Consider the following 17,877-nt stretch of genomic DNA (forward strand, 5'->3'; position numbering starts at 1 on the left):
GCCATGGGGCAAAACGCACAGGGGGTTCACAGAGGCTTCTTGAAAAAGTGACGTGACCATCTGTGGACTCTGTACCAGGAGGGAAATGCAGGGTAACGATCGGTGTGAAGAAACGGGAACGGAGAGCAGGCGGAGGGTGCGCCTCCTCCACTGGCACGCTCGGGTGCGGTGTCTCGGGCCGGTGGGTGCTGGCCCTTCCCGCCCACCAGCGGGGACCGGCCCCAGGGCCCTGTCCCCACCCGGCCGCCGGGTCCTCCCAGCCCCGTGAGGAGTGCGGGCAGGGCCGGCGCCCGGGAGGCGGGTGAGTAAGCCTTGGCCGCGGCGGCCGGCGGGGCGGGAGCGCGGAGCTGGGGGAGCGCCCTGGGGCTGGGGCGGCGCCGGGCGATATAAGGGCCAAGGGCGCCCGCGCCGCCTTCTCCGCGCCCCGGGCTGCAGCGCTCCCTCCTCACCGGCGGCGGGCGGCACCGGAGCGGGCGGACCCGGACCTCAGGCGGCGGGATGGCGGCGGCGTGCGCACCCCCGGCCAGGCCCAGCCTCACGTCCATCTCGTCGGGGGAGCTGCGCAGCCTGTGGACGTGCGACTGCGAGCTGGCGCTGCTGCCCGTGGCCCAGCTGCTGCGCCTGCTGCCCGGCGCCCTCCCGCTGCGCGGGGACCAGCCCGCAGCACCCGGGGCCGGGGAGGCGGCCGCCGCCAGCGGGGGCTTCAACGTCTTCGCCGACGGCCTGGTGCGCGTGGACGGGCAGCTCTGCCGCCTCGGCCGCTACATCAAGAGGTGCGTGCGCCTCCCCCACCCCGCCCGCCTCGGGGTCCCCGGGAGTCCCTCTGTCCTTCGCTTCTGGGTGCCGTCCCCAAGGCCGCCAGCTCTCCCGCCCGCTCTCCCGCCCGGCTCCCAGACATTCACAGCTGCGCTCGAAGCCGCAGGGGAGCACCCCGCTGGCCAGTGATTTTCCCTTTCTGGCTCCTTCACCGGGTCAGATGAGCTCAAACAGGGCACACCCTTCGGGGATGTTTCAGAGAAGAGACTCACATCCTGACTTCAGCTTGGTGGGAGCGGGGAGAGAACGCTCACTTTTGTGCACTATGAGCTTTACCCAGTGAGGAGACCCAGTGGAGAGTCCTATAAAAGTTCAAAGTGTCCCATCTTTTAATGCTTCAAGTAAATAAATAAATAAATGGATAAATAAATAAATAAATAAATATTTAAATAAATAAATAGCTGAGAAGAGAACAAAGTCCCATAAAGTCTAACCCAGGACCCTCTGTGGGCAAACGTAAGTGCTGTGTGCAAGTGTGCATGTGTCATAGTTTTCTGAAAATTGACTGCCTGTAATCATGTAAGAGCAGTCTAGAGCTTGGTTCATAGCCGAGTAAACCCACCAGCTATTACAAAGCCTTTGCTGCTGAGAAAGACAGCAGCTCTGTGCCACCCGTGGATGAGATGCAGCCAAGAAGAGGCAAGCAAGAGAAGGCATTTAAAATGCCTTCTTCCAGCCGCTGGGAAAACCTTGTTTTTCCGCAGAGAGGAGGGCTTTGAATGCCTGGAAAACCATTCCGCAGCAAGAATTTCTCCCTTTCTTAGTGAATAGAAAATTCTGACCCATAAGCAGGGGCCTGGGAGAAACTGAATTAGAAATCAGATTTGCAGAGATTTAAAAAGAAGTTAAGCATTGCATTTGAGAACGATATGAAAAGTAAAAATGCTAAGAATTAGTTGAAGATACAAGTTAGGCTTTTGACAGAGGCAGTTCTCCCAGTCTTAGCAAACAGTGCTGCAAATTTTTAAATGATTTTGTAGTATGGTTATTAAACTCTTTCTTCAAACATCTCCTACATAAAAGAATATAAGACAGCAGTAACACCCTGGCAGTTTAGAGTCCAGAATAAATAATGACCAGGCAACAGACCAGGGTGCAAACAGTCAGAAAAACAAGATTTTTGTCATCTAAGCAATTGTGTGAGGTTTTGGGATGGTAGGAAAGAGCCAGGAAGAACTGAAAATAATTGAGGTACTGGAAGGAACCATCTGCTTTCCTCTCAGGAACATCCTATGGCAGGGAAAGTAGGCTTTTGTAACTGGGTGTATAGTCCTGTGAAGGAAACTAGTGTGAATGGAGAGAGCCTTCCAGAAAGAGAGGGAAGACTGAGTTGTAGGCCGCAGTGAGAGGTTTGCCCTCATGGATCACAAGGTGGATGCATAGTCAGAATTCAGATTTCCAAAGTTGCTGTTCCTCAGCTTGGCCAAATTTACCCTGGGGCTAGCATACAGCTTCCTCTCTCAAAATATTGCTCCAAAGCAGTGATTTATTCCCTCCCTTCCTCCTTCCGCCTTTTCTTCCTTTCCTTCCTTTCTTCCTCACTTCTTGCTTCAGTAAGTTTTGGCCAGTTTTACTGAAGTCACATTGCACGACTTGCTTTTAACCAGTCTGCCTTGGCAGACTGCTAAAGGTCACACATCACCTGGCTACCAGCCAGTGTGTGTACGTCAGTGTGTCTAGCGGCTGTGCCCAGGTCACTGTTAGTTCCAGGGGAGTGGTGAACATCAGTTTTGGCTAACAAGGAGTAGCACTCTATTTGGGACTTCGCCAAGGCTGGGCAGTTAGAGAGGATGACAGTTTCTTTGCCTTGTCTGTCATCTTCAGAGGTGGCTGTACCCCCACACATACTTTCCACTTTTCATGAGTTGTTGATGGTGCTCTTTCACCAGTGACTTTTTCATCTTTGCAGTCACCATATTCCTGCCATAGAGCAGCCGAGAAGGTGTGTGTTGGGGGCAGGGGGAGAAAGCAAAGCAATCATTCTTAATCACTTTGGACTGTAGACTTTGGGGAATCAATCACATGTAGATCTTCCCCCCAGAAACACAGAGACACACCCAATGTTGCTGACCATTTGGGTAGCTTATGAGATAGTTGAGTTCAGGTTAGGAATTCTTGCTCTACTAATTACTTTTTCCATTGCACAAATATTTTTGGTTTGGGATAAGCCCACAGTGTAAGCAGGATTTTTTTCCGGGGCCGCAGAAGTGTGTACTGTGGCTTTACTAGGTCCTTTCCCGAGAAAACCAAAAGGTTCGGAGCTCCTGACCCTGACATTCCTGTGGTTCACTGGCTCAATTTACTGTGGTTTGTTTTCTGACACTTTAACACTTTTCTACATAAATAAGCCCAAGGCAATGTAGGGTGAGGGGAAGGTTTTTTGATGGCCCTCAGGCTTTAAAGCTTCTGAGGACCTGCTTTAAAAATCTTTGTCCTACTTTGTGGGATTTATAGCAAAATCTTTACTATTATTTTTTCCATCAAGCTCTGGATTTCTGTTGGTACTACAAACAAAACCTGCTCAAGATACAAGGTATAAATTATCATTAACTATCATACACACACCTTTTTTCCTGTGAGTGAAGTATAATGGCAAACACTGGGCAAAGAGGAGCTATAATCCCTGCTTTTCAGAGTTTCCCTAGCATGAGAGAGGCTGCATGGGTAATAAAAATAAGCCTGACAATAATAACAGGGGTCACTAATGTTTGCTTGAGTACCAGGAATGGAGCACAATGTTTCACAGCTGTTACTTCACAAAAGTGTATGGAGCTCCCCTTTGTGCAGGTGAGAAATTAGGATTGGGAGGGTCAAGTTCTGCACCTAAATGGGATCCTGGGAAGCATGGAGGCAAGGCTCCTATGCAGCCTTGCCTAACTACGCACCCATGTGTTGGGCACACCGCCCTGACCTGAAAGCTTCCTGCATTACTGTAGACAGCAGCTTTCTCGTGAAATCTACAAAAAAAAAATAACTGAAATTACATCAGCCAGTACTCATCATGTATAATCAACCTAAAAGCAAAAGTAAGTCTAGTGGTTGTAAAGAAGCCAGTTAAAGCAGAGAGGCGACTGCTCCTGCCTGTGTTCTACCAGCTGTTAGATGGTGACAGGCACACTCACCTGGAGGGCAGCCACAGAGGTAGAGAGTGAGGGGCTGGAAGAGGAGACTCACGGAGTTAAAGTGAGGACCCCAAGGCAGAACTGGAACATAGTCAGGTTTGTACTGGGGAAGCCTCGCCCCCACTCCACAGTGGAAGTGCTTGGGCTCCCTCTGCCTGCCCAGGCCCACCTCTCAGAAGTGACCTTGGCCCTGACAGGTTTGGCTCAGTGGATAGAGTGTCAGTCTGTGGACTCAAGGGTCCCAGATTCGATTCCAGTCAAGGGCATGTGCCTTGGTTGCAGGCACATCCCCAGTAGGGGGTGTGCAAGAGGCAGCTGATCAATGTTTCTCTCTCATCGATGTTTCTAACTCACTATCCCTCTCCCTTCCTCTCTGTAAAAAAATCAATAATATATATATAAAAGAAGTAATCTTGACTGAGGCCAGGAGGTTGGAAACTGACAGCTCCATGTACAAAGGGCAGCATGGTTACTCTTGTGGCTGAACTCAGCGGTGCCCATCCTGCCCTCTTGGCTGGTCTTCAGCTTTGGTTCCCATGTCTGAGTCTTGGCTTTGGTGTTTTCCCAGTTCAGCAGGGCACCGAGTGATACTGATGAAGTAATTTTCATGGTGGGCTGAGCTGTGATTTTTATGAGTACAGTCTCAAGTACATGTGGATGGGTGGGAGAGCCAGCACCAGATGGCCTTGGTTGGAATCCAGGTTCTGTACTTACTGACTCAGTGGCTTGGGAAAGCTACTTCATCTCCATGACTCAGTTTCCTCAGCTGTAAAATAGGAATGATAATTCCTCACTCTTTCAGGGTTGCTGTTCAGAGTGAAAATTCATAAAGTACTTAATATAACTATTAGCACATATTGATTACTTGACAATCAATAGCTTTTATATTATTATTAAGCAGCCCCCAAGGCCAAGTGCTTCACACACATTATTTAACCTTTTAGCCACTTTAAGGACTTCCTTTTTAAAAAAAAAAATTTTTTTTATTGATTTTAGAGAGGAAGGGAGAGGGATAGAGAGATAGAAACATCAATGATGAGAGAGAATCATTGATCAGCTGCCTCCTGCACACCCCCTACTGGGGATCGAGCCTGCAACCCAGGCATGTGCCCTTGGCCAAAATCGAACCTGGGACCCATCAGTCCTCAGGCCTGTGCTCTATCCACTGAGCCAAACAAGCTAAGGCACAAATTTTCTTTTGTCAGCTAGATTTGACAGGTGAGGATATGGATCTTGTCAAAGTTAAAAGTCACAGAGACAGAAATCAATTCCAAATCAGATTATTGAAAAGCATCAAGCCTTTGCTGCCTTCTCTCCTGCCTTCCTTCCTCAGGATACTTACTCTTCCTCAGGAGCTTTGTTCTGGGCTTCCAGACACACCCTGGTCTACTTCTTGCTTTCAGCTCACCTGATGCTTGCCATATGCCTACCTACAGGCAGGGAGGAAGCCACCCCATTGTTCCCAAGGCCTGGCTAAGCCATGACTCCTTCTGGGTTCTCCATCTTTCTCCTGCTTTGCTCACCATCCACAGAATGCTGGGCCCAACAGAAAGATCACTTTTCTAGTGAGTGTCTCAGCTCAACAAATGGTTCTGACCCCAGGACTCTCCCACTTTTCTCTTATTTAAGTAACTGAGACATAACCCTGTGGAAAGAGCAGACACTGAATGTAGAGATATGAGCATTCCTCCAGTATTTGTGTTTTTGAATGATTAACTAGTTTGTAAACCTCTGAGTGGGAGGGACCATGTCTTATACCGGTGTTTCCCAGACTTTAAGTAAGCATGCTGGTCTCCTGGAGACTGTGTGGACATACATTCTGATTGAATAAACCTGGAGAGGGGCCTGGGAATCTGCAGTTCCACAAGCTCCCACATGATGCCAGTGCTGCTAGTTCAAGGGCCACACTTTAAGCAACAAAGTCATAGAAAGTTATTGTTTCATATTGAAATGGTGCATCTTCTTATCTGTCTCCTCAGTGGACTATATGATCCTTGAAAGCAAGACCATTTCTCATGTGTCCCCAATGCCCAGCATATCATTGGTGCAAATGTTTATTGCATATATGAATGGATGAATGAATGAATCATTCTGCAGAGAGAGAGAGGGAGAGGGAGAGGGAGAGGGAGAGGGAGAGGGAGAGGGAGAGAGAGAGAGAGAGAGAGAGAGAGAGAGAGAGAGAGAGAATATGAATTCATGCACTGGGCCTCTAGTATACACCAGAGACCTGATGAATGAAATTTGTGCATGGCGGGGTGGGCGGGGGAGGGCTGTCCCTGCACCCTCTCCAATCTGGGACATCCCTCCCACAATCCAGGACTGCTGTCTCCCAACTGCTCACCTGCCTGCCTTCCTGATTGCCCCTAACTGCTTCTGCCTGCCAGCCTGATCACCCCCTAACCCACATGTGTCAAACACAAGGCCCGTGGGCCAAATCCGTCCCGCCAGGCCTTGCAATGTGGCCCGCACCGCGCTGTCATCACTGCACTCTGCTGCGTTTCCATCACAATGACAGTTTATAACTGTTCAGTAAACCATTCGGCCCGCGATTTAGGCTGGATTTTAGATTTTGGCCCCTTCTCTGATTGAGTTTGACACCCCTACCCTAACCACTCCCCTGCTCACCTGATTGATGCTTCACTGCTCCCCTGCCAGCCTGTTTGCCCCTAACTGCCCTCCCTTGCAGGCCTGGTCCCCCCTAACTGCTCTCTCCTGCAGGCCTGGGTCCTTCCCAACTACCCTTCCCTGCAGGCCTGGTTTCCCCCAACTTCTCTCCTCTGCCAGTCTTCTCTCCTTAACTGCCCTCCCCTGCTGGCTATTTTGTGGTGGCCATCTTGTGTCCACATGGGAGCAGGATCTTTGACCACATGGGGGCAGCCATCTTGTGTGTTGGAGCGATGGTCAATCTGCATATTAGATAGGATAGAGGCCTACTGCATGGATGGGGGCTGACTGGCTTGCCCTGAAGGATGTCCCGGATCAGGATCAGGGTGGGGGCTCCCTTGGGGTGTAGGGTGGCCTGGGCAAGGGGCCTGTGGTGGTTTGCAGGCCGGCCACAACCCCTGGTGACCCAAGCGGAGGCCCTGGTATCTGGGGTTTATTTATCTTCTATAATTGAAACTTTGTAGCTGGAGAGGAGCCACGCCTTCTGTTTGCTCCATGGTCGCAGCCATTTCTGTTGTGATTTATGTATCTTCTATAATTGAATCTTTGTAGTCTTAAGCTGAGGCCTGGGACAACCAGGGTGTGCGGAAAGTTTGGCTACCTCCATTGCCAGGGGCAACCCTCATCTCCTGCTCTTTCCAGCTCCATGGCTGCTGCCATTTCTGTTAGATTTATGTATCTTCTATCATTGAAACTTTGTAGCCTTGAGTGGAGGCATAGGCCAGCAAGGGCAGGTGGAAAGCTTGGCTTCCTCCATTGCCAGGGAAACCCAAGCCTCCCTCCTGCTTTCTGAGGCCGTAGCCATTTGCATATTAGCTTCTGATTGGCTGATGGGCTGGCTTGTGGTATAGCAGAGTGATGGTTAATTTGCATCTTACTCTCTTTTTAGATAGAATATATATATCTTACCTAATAATAGACAAACATTCAAATTGAGTGTACCTCCACTATGCCCACAACCAATCAGGAGTGGGTATGCAAATTAACCCAACAAAGATAGCATATGCAGGTGAGAGCAGCTGGGAGCGGCGGGACATCTGCTATGAGGGGAAGGGGGGTGGTGGAGGAAACTACAGAAGCAGTGTTCCAGCTGTGAGTGAGGACTTGCAGGCTCCCGTGTGGCTGGGAGCAAAGCCAGGGAAGGAAGGCCTATTCTTGCACAAATATTGTGCAATGGGCCTCTAAAATATATACATATATATATATCTCAGAGAGTTAGGGAGAGAGATAGAAATATCAATGATGAGAAAGAATCATTGATAGCTACTTGGTATCATTGCCCCCTACTTGGTATCAAGCCCACAACCCAGGCATGTGCCCTTGACCAGAATCAACCCTGGGACTCTTTAGTCTGCGGGCCAGTGCTCTATCCACTGAGCCAAACCAGCTAGGGCTCCATATTTTTTTAATGAACACACACACACTCAAATGGAAGCTATAGGTTTGAATTTTCATTCCTCTTTGATCAGTAAATCTTCAGAGCCAATGGAACTTTAGAGAAGCTTTTCAGATCATGCTACAGATGATGTGAAACCTGAAGGGACTTAAGAAAAAGGGAGGTATCTTAGAAGGTAGGCAATCTTTCTGTCAGTCCTGACTCACTAGAAGCAAAATAGTGTTCTTTTCTCATCCTAACTTTCAAATATTGCCTTCATTAAGCTGTTCTCTTTAGCTTTCCAAACAGAAAAGCTGAGGACAGAAATTGGAGCAATGAAGGATAAACTCTTGCTCATTTTCCTCCCAGATGCTCAGATTGTCCTCCTTTTTTTTTTTTTTTTTTTTTTTTTTTTTTTTTTTTTGTAACTCAAAGGAACCTAGCCCTAGTTGGGTGTCAGAAGCTTACAGAACTTCATTCACCCTGTGGCCAGCAGAATTGGCCAGGATTATAGATACTAATCATTTTGTTGAGCATCTACTATGGACCCAAGTATAGTACATATGTCAACACTACTTGCACTGCATTGAATTGACAGACAGAAGGTAATGCTGTTGTATCCCTTACAGATGAAAGCACAGAGTCAGGCCAGTTAAGTAACTCACTTAAGGTCACAATGGGTTGTGGCTGTGGGACTGAGTTCATACAGTCAGTCAGTTAGGGCATGAATTGGATCTTTTCATTTCGAATCATATTGTTCTGCCTTTCAATCTTTGGATTGGAGGCAGGTGTAAAAAATTTCAGCCTAGAAAAAAGCATTTTGGGGCCAGAGTAAAGGCAACAATGAAATGAGAGTTTAAAGGAACCATCTTCAGCTGTTTGCTTTTCCTCCTTAATGATAACATCAGCAAATATAGTAAGTACCCAGTTCACAAAAACAGTGTTTGCATTAGTAATTCAGAAATGTGCACGATTAAAGATGAAACAACTAATCCCTAAAACAGTCTAGTATGGCTCCTCCAAAATAAAACAAGTGATTGGATGCCAGATTCTTAAATATCCGTGAGATTAACAACTTGATTCTCAATCTTTTTTTGCATTTTGGTGACTTACATATCCAAATTTTATAACAGCAAGTTCAAAGGAATGCTCATATTTCTTTATTTCATTGGAGCTTAGAGGTGTTTAACAATTGGACCATAACGGGGAGGTTGGGAATAGATGACTTGAGAAAGTATTTCTCGTGACCTGAATCGGTAAGTAGGGATCTTGCCTCCATCTCTTTGTCTGAGTTCTGTTACCAGCTCTCATATAAGCAGTGTCTCCACACCTCTGAGGTACAGGGATAACTGCCATGCTCTGCCATAATGTTAACAGGCCCCTTAAGATCCTAAAAGTGCTTCTAAATCATCAAAGGAAGAATACATTATGTTGAGCATAGCTTTATTATTCAGGGGATCTTATCAATTCAGATTCTAAAAGAAAAGAATGACTCATGTGTAGGTGACCCATTAAAGCAAGCATGTGGCTATCCAGAACCCCCTTCCCCCCACCTCAGCCCCCTTCTCTGAACACGCCAAATCCATAGTGTTCCAAAAGCCATCCATAGAATTCTGGAGCAAACTGGTTATTTTCACACCTAGTGGTCATTTCCCAATTGAAATTTTTATCTTTTCCCTACCAATGACACATTGGGTCAGATGATGGATTGTATATAGGCAGAGGCAGGTGTTATCATGTGCATCATCAGAATAGTAATAAAAACTACAGTTTTTCTTGTTGTGCCAGAGAGTGACAATCTGACCATGGATGCTGAGAGAGCAGAGGAGTCGCTTTGAGGAAATGTGACTATTAATTGACACTGTGATGAAAAGGTGGGAGACTGTGAAAACCCACCTTGGATGGATCACAGGTGGTACCTGACTCCTGCACTGACATCGTTTATCTCTTTTTTATGTTTAATCCATTCAGTCTTGCCCTTTTCTTCTCTTGCTATGAGAGTTTTCCCCCTCTTCTTCTCTCCCCTACCCATCTGCACCCACAGGCCTCACTGGCCCCTCCTCTTCTCAGCTCTCTCTTGTCTGCTGGACCAAGTCCTTAGCAGCTGAATACACGGAAGGCAGAGGGGACAGGAGAGCCCTGGGGAACCCCTGAACTGCTACCCTCTTTCCCAGCCTCACTTCTCCTCTGCAATGACACATTTTAGAGGACCTACCTCTCTCAAAGGGACTAGGAATGTGGTGGGCACCTGTCCAGACATCCCTTTCCCAACTTAGATGGGCAGGTATATTACATTTGCAGTTATCTCTGCTTTTTCCATAGGTATGTGGAACTGACCAACTACTGCGATTATAAGGACTACAGGGAGACTATACTGAGCAAACCAATGCTGTTCTTTATCAATGTACAGACCAGAAAAGACACCTCCAAAGGTTGGTATCTAACTTTGGTTGGGTTCTGCCTTGGGCTGTGGACTGTGGCATACTGATGTCAGAAATTGGGTAGGGAGAAAGCAGGGTGTTGTCCGCTTGTGACAAGGTTGGAGCCAGAAGCCTGGTGTGTCAGGCCATCTGAAGCACAGCACTAGCCTGCAGATCAAACCTCTGCATAAGCCTGGGGCAGTAGCCCTGTGTCTGAGTTTTATTTTATACTTTCTGTCAAGGCAGGAAGTGTTTTTACATTTTGAGCCTGCAGGGGTTGCAAAAATGACTGAAATGATGAAGATGAAGGTATGTAATACTCTCTACCACGTATGAGACACTTAGGTGTTCTAGGCCTGCTCTAGCGTCAGCTGGCACAACAGCCCCACTGGGCTTTTCATTCAAACGGGAACATTTTTGGACATGAAAGGAAGTACTGTGAATAATTCTGCTGGGACTAACTCAGGCAAATTAGGATGCATGGTCATCCAACTTGAGGTATTTGTGCTACCCCCATTTTATAGATGACAAAACTAAGATAAAGAAAATAAATACCTGTAGATGCTTTTATGTCTCATTCTATGATATTTAAATTTCAGTTTTAGAAATGTCTCTTTATGGATTCTTCCAAGAAATCATACTGGCTGTTAACAGCCATATTAACACAAATCCAACATGAAGAATATCTCAATTTCCCTTTCTTCCTCCTGCCAGAGATGGGAAATCATGGGGGAAATAATGGACATAATGATAGAAATAGAATTTTTGAAATTTATTGCAAAACAACATTCTTATTGTCATTCCAAGGTAACAAGAAAGAATCTACAAGGTCCAAATAAACTTCCTTAAACATTCAGTCTCATCCAGATTCCTGGAGCTATTCTCTGCTTATTTCAATCCAGAGTCATTCAGATTTTCTGCTCACTTTTTTAAAAAAATATATTTTATTGATTTTGTACAGAGAGGAAGGGAGAGAGATAGAGAGTTAGAAACATCGATGAGAGAGAGTCATCGATCAGCTGTCTCTTGCAGACCCCCTACTGGGGATATGCCCACAACCAAGGTACATACCCTTGTCAGGAATCAAACCCGGGACCCTTCAGTCCCCAAGCCGACTCTCTATCCATTGACCCAAACCGGTTTCGGCTCTGCTCACTTTTTAACTCAAAGTCAGGATGTTCTGGACACTTGTAGAGCATCTGAGCCCCTGATGTTATTTGGCTTGATGATGGCCATTAATCCCTAAATTTCTCTAGAGATATAAATCACAGATGCATTAAGTACACCTCCTGATCTATCTCTCAGAAGGAATCGTAAGAATAAGAGATCTATCTATTTTAACATTTTAATGTAAGTGCAGGGTGCCCTTACAGGGAGGTACTTGTAGGTGGCCTACAAAAGGTACATGGTTGTATAACTATTGTGGGAGGAGGTATAGAAACCCAGGGCTGATTCATTGTAAGGAAAGCCATGATACAAAGAGAGAGTTAATGCTACAAAAGCTTAAGTAAGATGGTGAAGTTTAAATTGTGAAAATTGTGATTAAGATAACATGATGTCCAGCCCAGCTGCTATATCTTAAACTGTACTTTTGCTCAAATTAGAAAAAGCCACCATTAGCTCAAGACAATTTACTAATTCTTCTTATAATTTTTCATAATAAACACACAAATAAGTTTGTGACTGTGAATAGTCTTCTTCAGGTTGTGCTGTGTACAACCTGGGCAATCAATATAGGGGTGAGCGGAAGCAGCGAAGTATGCCTGCCCCGAGAACACACAAAGGCCCTGGTTTGCTTTGTGTGAAAGTAAATTTAAGGTATAAAATAGCTTGCTTGTTTTACTTGTTTTGTTATGTCTGACTCAAAGAGTATATATCTAAAATGCCCAAAAATAATTTAGGAGAAAGACAGGGGTAGAAAAATTAAGATGAATAAGGTCAGTGCAAAGCTTAGTTTAAAATGTGTTCCTCAAGGATGTAACATGTACTATTGGTGGACCACAGTTTTCATGCTGAAAGCCAAGGAAAAATGTTGAGTTCTCAAAATCACCTAATGGCTGGCCCATGTGTTTAAACAGAGGCCAGCAGTCTATGTTATGTGTCTCCTTAGAAAAAGCACTTCAGTAATTCTGGAGGCTGAAAAGTTAAGGGGCTGTTGGTTAATAGTATTTCAAATTTCTTAATGAGTAGACAATCTTCATTTTGCTTAGATTATATAGAATTGGATAGAATTGGATTTAAGAGATTACAAGAACAAAAAATAACAACAAAAACATAACAAAACCTCAACCGATGGTTTTTTTTCTCCAGCATCTGGAAGGGTTCAGGAATCTGGAGAAGGCACTGCATGTAAATTAATAAAGAGACTAGAAATATAATATAAATTTGCAATCCATGGGGGAGCCAAAGGAAGCTTAGCTATAGTAGGTAAATTCTCTCTATCTCTGGATCTAGGGCTCTTTTTATTCCCACCTTTTGCCCTATAGCAAGTTAGATATACATATCAAAGGTAAGGTTTAGTATGTATTAGGTATTGTCAGTTTTGGGGGAACTGCCAATATTTGGCCAGCAGGAGGTAATAGCATGTAGATTGAAATGCCCTCAGCTGTCTGGTAACAGGCAATATATGCAGATCTTCAGGCTTGGGGAAATTCTTTCGGCTATTCCAGTAGGCAATAATATGTATTCATTCCTTGTTGAAGGCTCAAGGTCTACCAACCTTTTGATGAACTTCTTGAATTTATGACCTGTTAGAATTAGCCTCCAGCTCTCAACTGTACCAGGACACAGACATGGTGCAATTTAAGCAATGGGGGGGGGGGGGGGGGGGGACGGACTTCTTTCCCACTGGGGATTGTTAGGGCATAGAAGAGAGTCCATCTCAAATTGCCTCGATTCATAACACCCTAGACCACATGTGTCAAACACAAGGCCCGCGGGCCAAATCCGTCTTGCCAGGCCTTGCAATGTGGCCCGCACCGTGCTGTCATCAGTGCACTCCACTGCGTTTCCATCACAATGACAGTTTATGACTGTTCAGTCAACCATTCGGCCCGCGATTTAGGCTGGATTTTAGATTTTGGTCCCTTCTCTGATTGAGTTCGACACCCCTACCCTAGACCATCCCTTTGGCAGAATCAAAGTCCCTGGGAAGAAGGGTTTAGTGGGAGGGGGAGATATGGGGCAGCCTTCTTCCCTGGACTTGGCTGATGTTTTGTTTTGCAAATAACAACGTGTGAGTGACAGTCAGGTCATTGTTCAAATATCCAGGAACACTAGCCATCCCATGTTTCTTTCTCACTTCAGCTCCCTGTGCTGCATGCTTCCATGGAGGCTCAGTTCTCATTTCTGATAACGATGATTTCCCAGACAGAAGTGACAAAGTGCAGCCCAGGGGGTCCTGGTTCCTTCTCATCTGCAAAATTCTCTGAATGTTTCTAGAAATTTGGTGAGGTTTTGCAGTGAGGGGGACTAAAAATGAATAAAATCTGCAAATAAGTTGGGAATCACTGCTTTGTCCAACACTAAGAAGTATGTTATGTCACCCATGAACACTTCTTTTTTTGAATTCTGCTTCCAAATTTCTAGAAAGAACATATGCCTTCCTTGTTAACACAAGGCACCCTAAGATAAGAAGGCAGATAGAGCAAGGGATGGACATGGTCATTTCCTCAGTGATTGGAGAAAGCTACCGGCTCCAGGTAAGTGTTAGCCTGTCTGAATCCATGACTGCTGCCACAGAGAGGGGTTCCAGCACTTCGTATAGAGCTGAGTCCCTAGAGCTCAGCTATAACTTAGCTGAGTCCAGATATAGATGTTTTCTATTGCTTCATAATCATTACCAATAAAATAAGCAGAGTTTATAGCAACTTATCAGAAATGGGATAATAATTAATGCCAGTTTGACCAAGCACTTCAAGGTCTGTAGATGTAATATGATTCAAATACATATGTTTTTGTTAAGGCAATGGTTGAGCGTTAACTCATGAACCAGAAGGTAATGTTTGATTCCCAGTCAGGGCACATGCCAAGGTTGTGGGCTTAATCCCCAGAAGGGGGCATGCAGGAGGCAACCAATCAATGGTTCTCTCTATCAGTGATGTTTCTATCTCCCTCTCCCTTCCTCTCTGAAATGATTTTTTAAAAGTTAAGGCTACTGTTTAAAAGAATCTGCCAGAATGAAAGAAAAATAAGAGGTGTGACATTTTGGACATTTGGGCAGTTGTTAGTAACATAGAATTCTAGGATATAAAATTATCATTATATGCATTAAATTCATCAAATGTTTCTCTCTCTTTCAGTTTGATTTTCAAGAAGCAGTAAAGAATTATTTTCCTCCAGGAAATGAGGTTCTTAATGGAGAAAATTTGAGCTTTGCCTATGAGTTCAAAGCTGATGCATTATTTGATTTCTTCTATTGGTTTGGGCTCAGCAATTCCACTGTAAAGGTGAATGGAAAAGTTCTGAATTTGTCAAGTACAAGACCAGAAAAGAAGGAGACAATTAAATTATTTCTGGAAAAAATGAGTGAACCATTAATTCGAAGGAGCAGTTTCTCTGACCGAAAATTCAGTGTAACTTCTAGAGGTATGTTTAAAATCCTCATAGTTAAATAAAAAGGTAGTATAGTATAATGGGAGTGGAGAGTTAATACCTGGAAAAGATAAGGCCTTTAGATAAAGGGAAATATATCACATTATTCAGAAAGTAAGAAGTGAGACATGTTTACTACCAAAAAGAAATATGGTATTAGCTCCTTAAAGTTTTCTGACATAGTAGTTATATTATGCAGCACACCCAGAAAAATAATCTTAAAATATATTATTAATTTAAATACATATTAATGCTCATTGAATATTGTTAACATTTATTTAAATATTATGAAAGAATGATGCTTTTTTGGTGTGCATATTCTGGCAACAGATATGAACAAAGGTGTCAGCTGGAGGAGGAGTCTACATGGTCAGTAGCTATCAATTTTACTTCAATTAAAATAGTTGGCCCTGGCTAATGTGGCTCAGTTGACTGGAGCAATGTCCATCAATATAAGGAAAGGTTTCAGGTTCAATTCCAGTCAAAGCACATACCCAGGTTATAGGTTCCACATACATGAGGCAACTGGTTGATGTTTCTCTTTCATATAGATTTTTCTCTCTCTTCTCCTCCTCCTCTAAAATCAATAAACGTATCCTTGGGTGAGGATTAAAAAAATTGGAAGGGTTCTCCAGAGTTTGTGAGATCACAGTGAACAAATGACATATTATACGTGGTACATTCTGGATTTTGATATCCAGTGCCTCTTTCCTAGGAGTTGAGGAGACTTGTCAGGCTGCTGTGGCTGAGCAATGATACCAGTCACACCGCTGAGTCTGTTGTCTTTGTCCCATGATAGTTGGGCTGTAAAAAGTCCTTGAATCAGGATTTTTGCTGCTAATTCCAACAAACAACCAAAACAAATTAAAAAAAAACTCCACCAGTCTCTATGAACCTATAGCTTTCAAAAAGTTTGAATGTGAAATACAGGTCTTTATTAATTGTATTTAATACAGTTGCTTTCTCCCGATGTTTTAGCAAAATGCTTATTCTGGCTATTTCTTATCTTGGAAGTAGCCCATCTGTCTCTGTTTCTCTGTCTCTCCTGATTCCTCCTCCCCTCATTCCCTCTCTTCCCTCCCTCCCCCATCCATCTCTCTCCTTCCCTACCCCTCTCCCTCTCTCTTCTCCTTCTGCCCATCTCTCTCCCACTCCCCTTCTCCCCCTTCCTCTCCTTTTTTCTCCCTCCTTCCACATTGCTTTAGCTTTCTCTGTCTCAGTGTTCCTTGCAAAGATGCCTCTGTACTCTGCTCCTTTGCAGTAGTGTGTGTGTGTGTGTGTGTGTGTGTGTGTGTGTGTGTTGGGGAGTGTTACCCTGATCTTTTTTGGGGCAAGATGAGCTTGCCTGGTTGTGGCAGTCCCAGATGCCTAGTTCTTCTTGTGACACCCCTCCAGCCTTACCCACTACCATAGCAGCCTGGGTAGAGTTTTACTGTTTCACTGTTGCTCACCCTCTGTCATGTAGGTTGTGCAGGGTGCCCACTGCCATCCTGGGGACAACAGGGGTTTGTGAACTTGGGTGGTGCTTCCTTAAAATTTACTCTGAGCCGGCCCTTGAGCCACTTCCACCCCAGAGCCATGGGGAAGGGTTCTTCAGGACTGACCAGAAAGGTCATGTCATGGCAGAAGGCAGAGCTAAGATGCACCAGTGGTCCAATCTTTGTCCTAAGCTGAACCAACTTTGGGCCTGTTGGCATCAAGTGAGAAAAGGCTCATGCAACTCACTGCAAAGCTACTCTGGCCAAGGTAAAGCAAAGGACAACGCAGGTCCTACTGGTAAACAAAATGTAACCCATTTCTATTGTGCTTTTGGGATTTCTGAGGAAGCCAGGATCCTCTCTTCGGTGTTGAAATGGTTCCTTGTGTATTGTATGAGTCCTGAAGGCACTATGTGTTTGCTTCTGTTTTCCAGTGTTGGCAATAATGTCTGCTTTACTTCTTTCAGGTTCAATAGATGACGTTTTTAACTGCAGTTTGTCACCCAGATCATCTTTGACGGAGCCTCTTTTGGCAGAATTACCATTTCCAAGTGTTCTGGAATCTGAAGAGACACCTAACCAATTTATCTGATTGGACTGAACATGGTCTAGTTCCTTCTACACTCCAGACCAACTGGAGGTTGAGGGGAGGAGGGAAGATGTGGGAGGCAGGCCTTCTACCCTCTGGTCCACCCTCTGCTCCTCCAAGCAAGTGCTCCTCTCACATTTCCCTGGGTGCTGCCTTGCCCTGGCAGGCTCCATGTAGCTGACTTCAGGATGGGAGGGCACTGCCCTCATGGCTGGGTATCCCCTCCTGAACACTTGTCCCAAGAGGCAGAGGGACCAGCGGGGTCCTACCACCCTGAGTGCTTTGTGTAGGACCTTGACACCCAGAGGGTTTCTTTGGCAGTCTCTGTAGGACCAGTCTGACTTGGGCATTGACTACGATGCTTCATAAATCACGGCTTGGCCCTCTGCTTGGAACACCCTCGTGAACCCAAACTTAGCCAGCACAGCATTGGTTGTTCTGTTCTTTTGCAAACATGGCTGGGCACCTTTCACTGGAAGGCAAGTCTGTTTCTCATCCTGCCTTTAAAAGAACCATTCTAGGTAAAACTTGCTGGCGATTAGCTAGGTTGGCAGGATGGCAGCCCTGCCACCTGCTGCCTAAAATTTGAACTCCCTTGACCTCCCTTTTTTTGTTTTTTTTGAAATATATTTTATTGATTTTTTACAGAGAGGAAGAGAGAGGGATAGAGAGTTAGAAACATCGATGAGAGAGAATGATAGATCAGTTGCCTCTTGCACACCCCCTATTGGGGATGTGCCCGCAACCAAGGTACATGCCCTTGACCAGAATCGAACCTGGGACCTTTCAGTCCACAGGCTGATGCTCTATCCACTGAGCC

At 45.4% G+C, this 17,877-nt stretch overlaps 1 protein-coding gene across 1 annotated transcript; it reads left to right on the top strand.

Annotated features, from left to right (window-relative positions):
• The first annotated feature begins 398 nt into the window (after positions 1-398).
• Positions 399-17,296, top strand: MEDAG (mesenteric estrogen dependent adipogenesis). Its single transcript, XM_036456511.2, has 5 exons — positions 399-773; positions 10,300-10,409; positions 13,986-14,098; positions 14,699-14,984; positions 16,936-17,296. Exons 1-5 carry the CDS (start codon positions 499-501, stop codon positions 17,058-17,060), a joined length of 909 nt encoding a protein of 302 aa, XP_036312404.1. The 5' UTR covers positions 399-498; the 3' UTR covers positions 17,061-17,296.
• Positions 17,297-17,877: the final 581 nt, after the last annotated feature.

This window comes from Pipistrellus kuhlii, unplaced genomic scaffold, assembly GCF_014108245.1.
Source record: "Pipistrellus kuhlii isolate mPipKuh1 unplaced genomic scaffold, mPipKuh1.p scaffold_m20_p_3, whole genome shotgun sequence".
In the NCBI taxonomy this organism is placed as follows: Eukaryota; Metazoa; Chordata; class Mammalia; order Chiroptera; family Vespertilionidae; genus Pipistrellus; species Pipistrellus kuhlii.

What these genes read in the sequence shown, in the direction of transcription:
- MEDAG (XM_036456511.2), top strand. Translation starts at nt 499, where the DNA reads ATGGCGGCGGCGTGCGCACCCCCGGCCAGGCCCAGCCTCACGTCCATC. An exon ending in CTCGGCCGCTACATCAAGAG is followed by an intron (nt 774 to 10,299) that starts GTGCGTGCGCCT and finishes CTTTTTCCATAG; the next exon opens with GTATGTGGAACTGACCAACT. An exon ending in GAGAAAGCTACCGGCTCCAG is followed by an intron (nt 14,099 to 14,698) that starts GTAAGTGTTAGC and finishes TCTCTCTTTCAG; the next exon opens with TTTGATTTTCAAGAAGCAGT.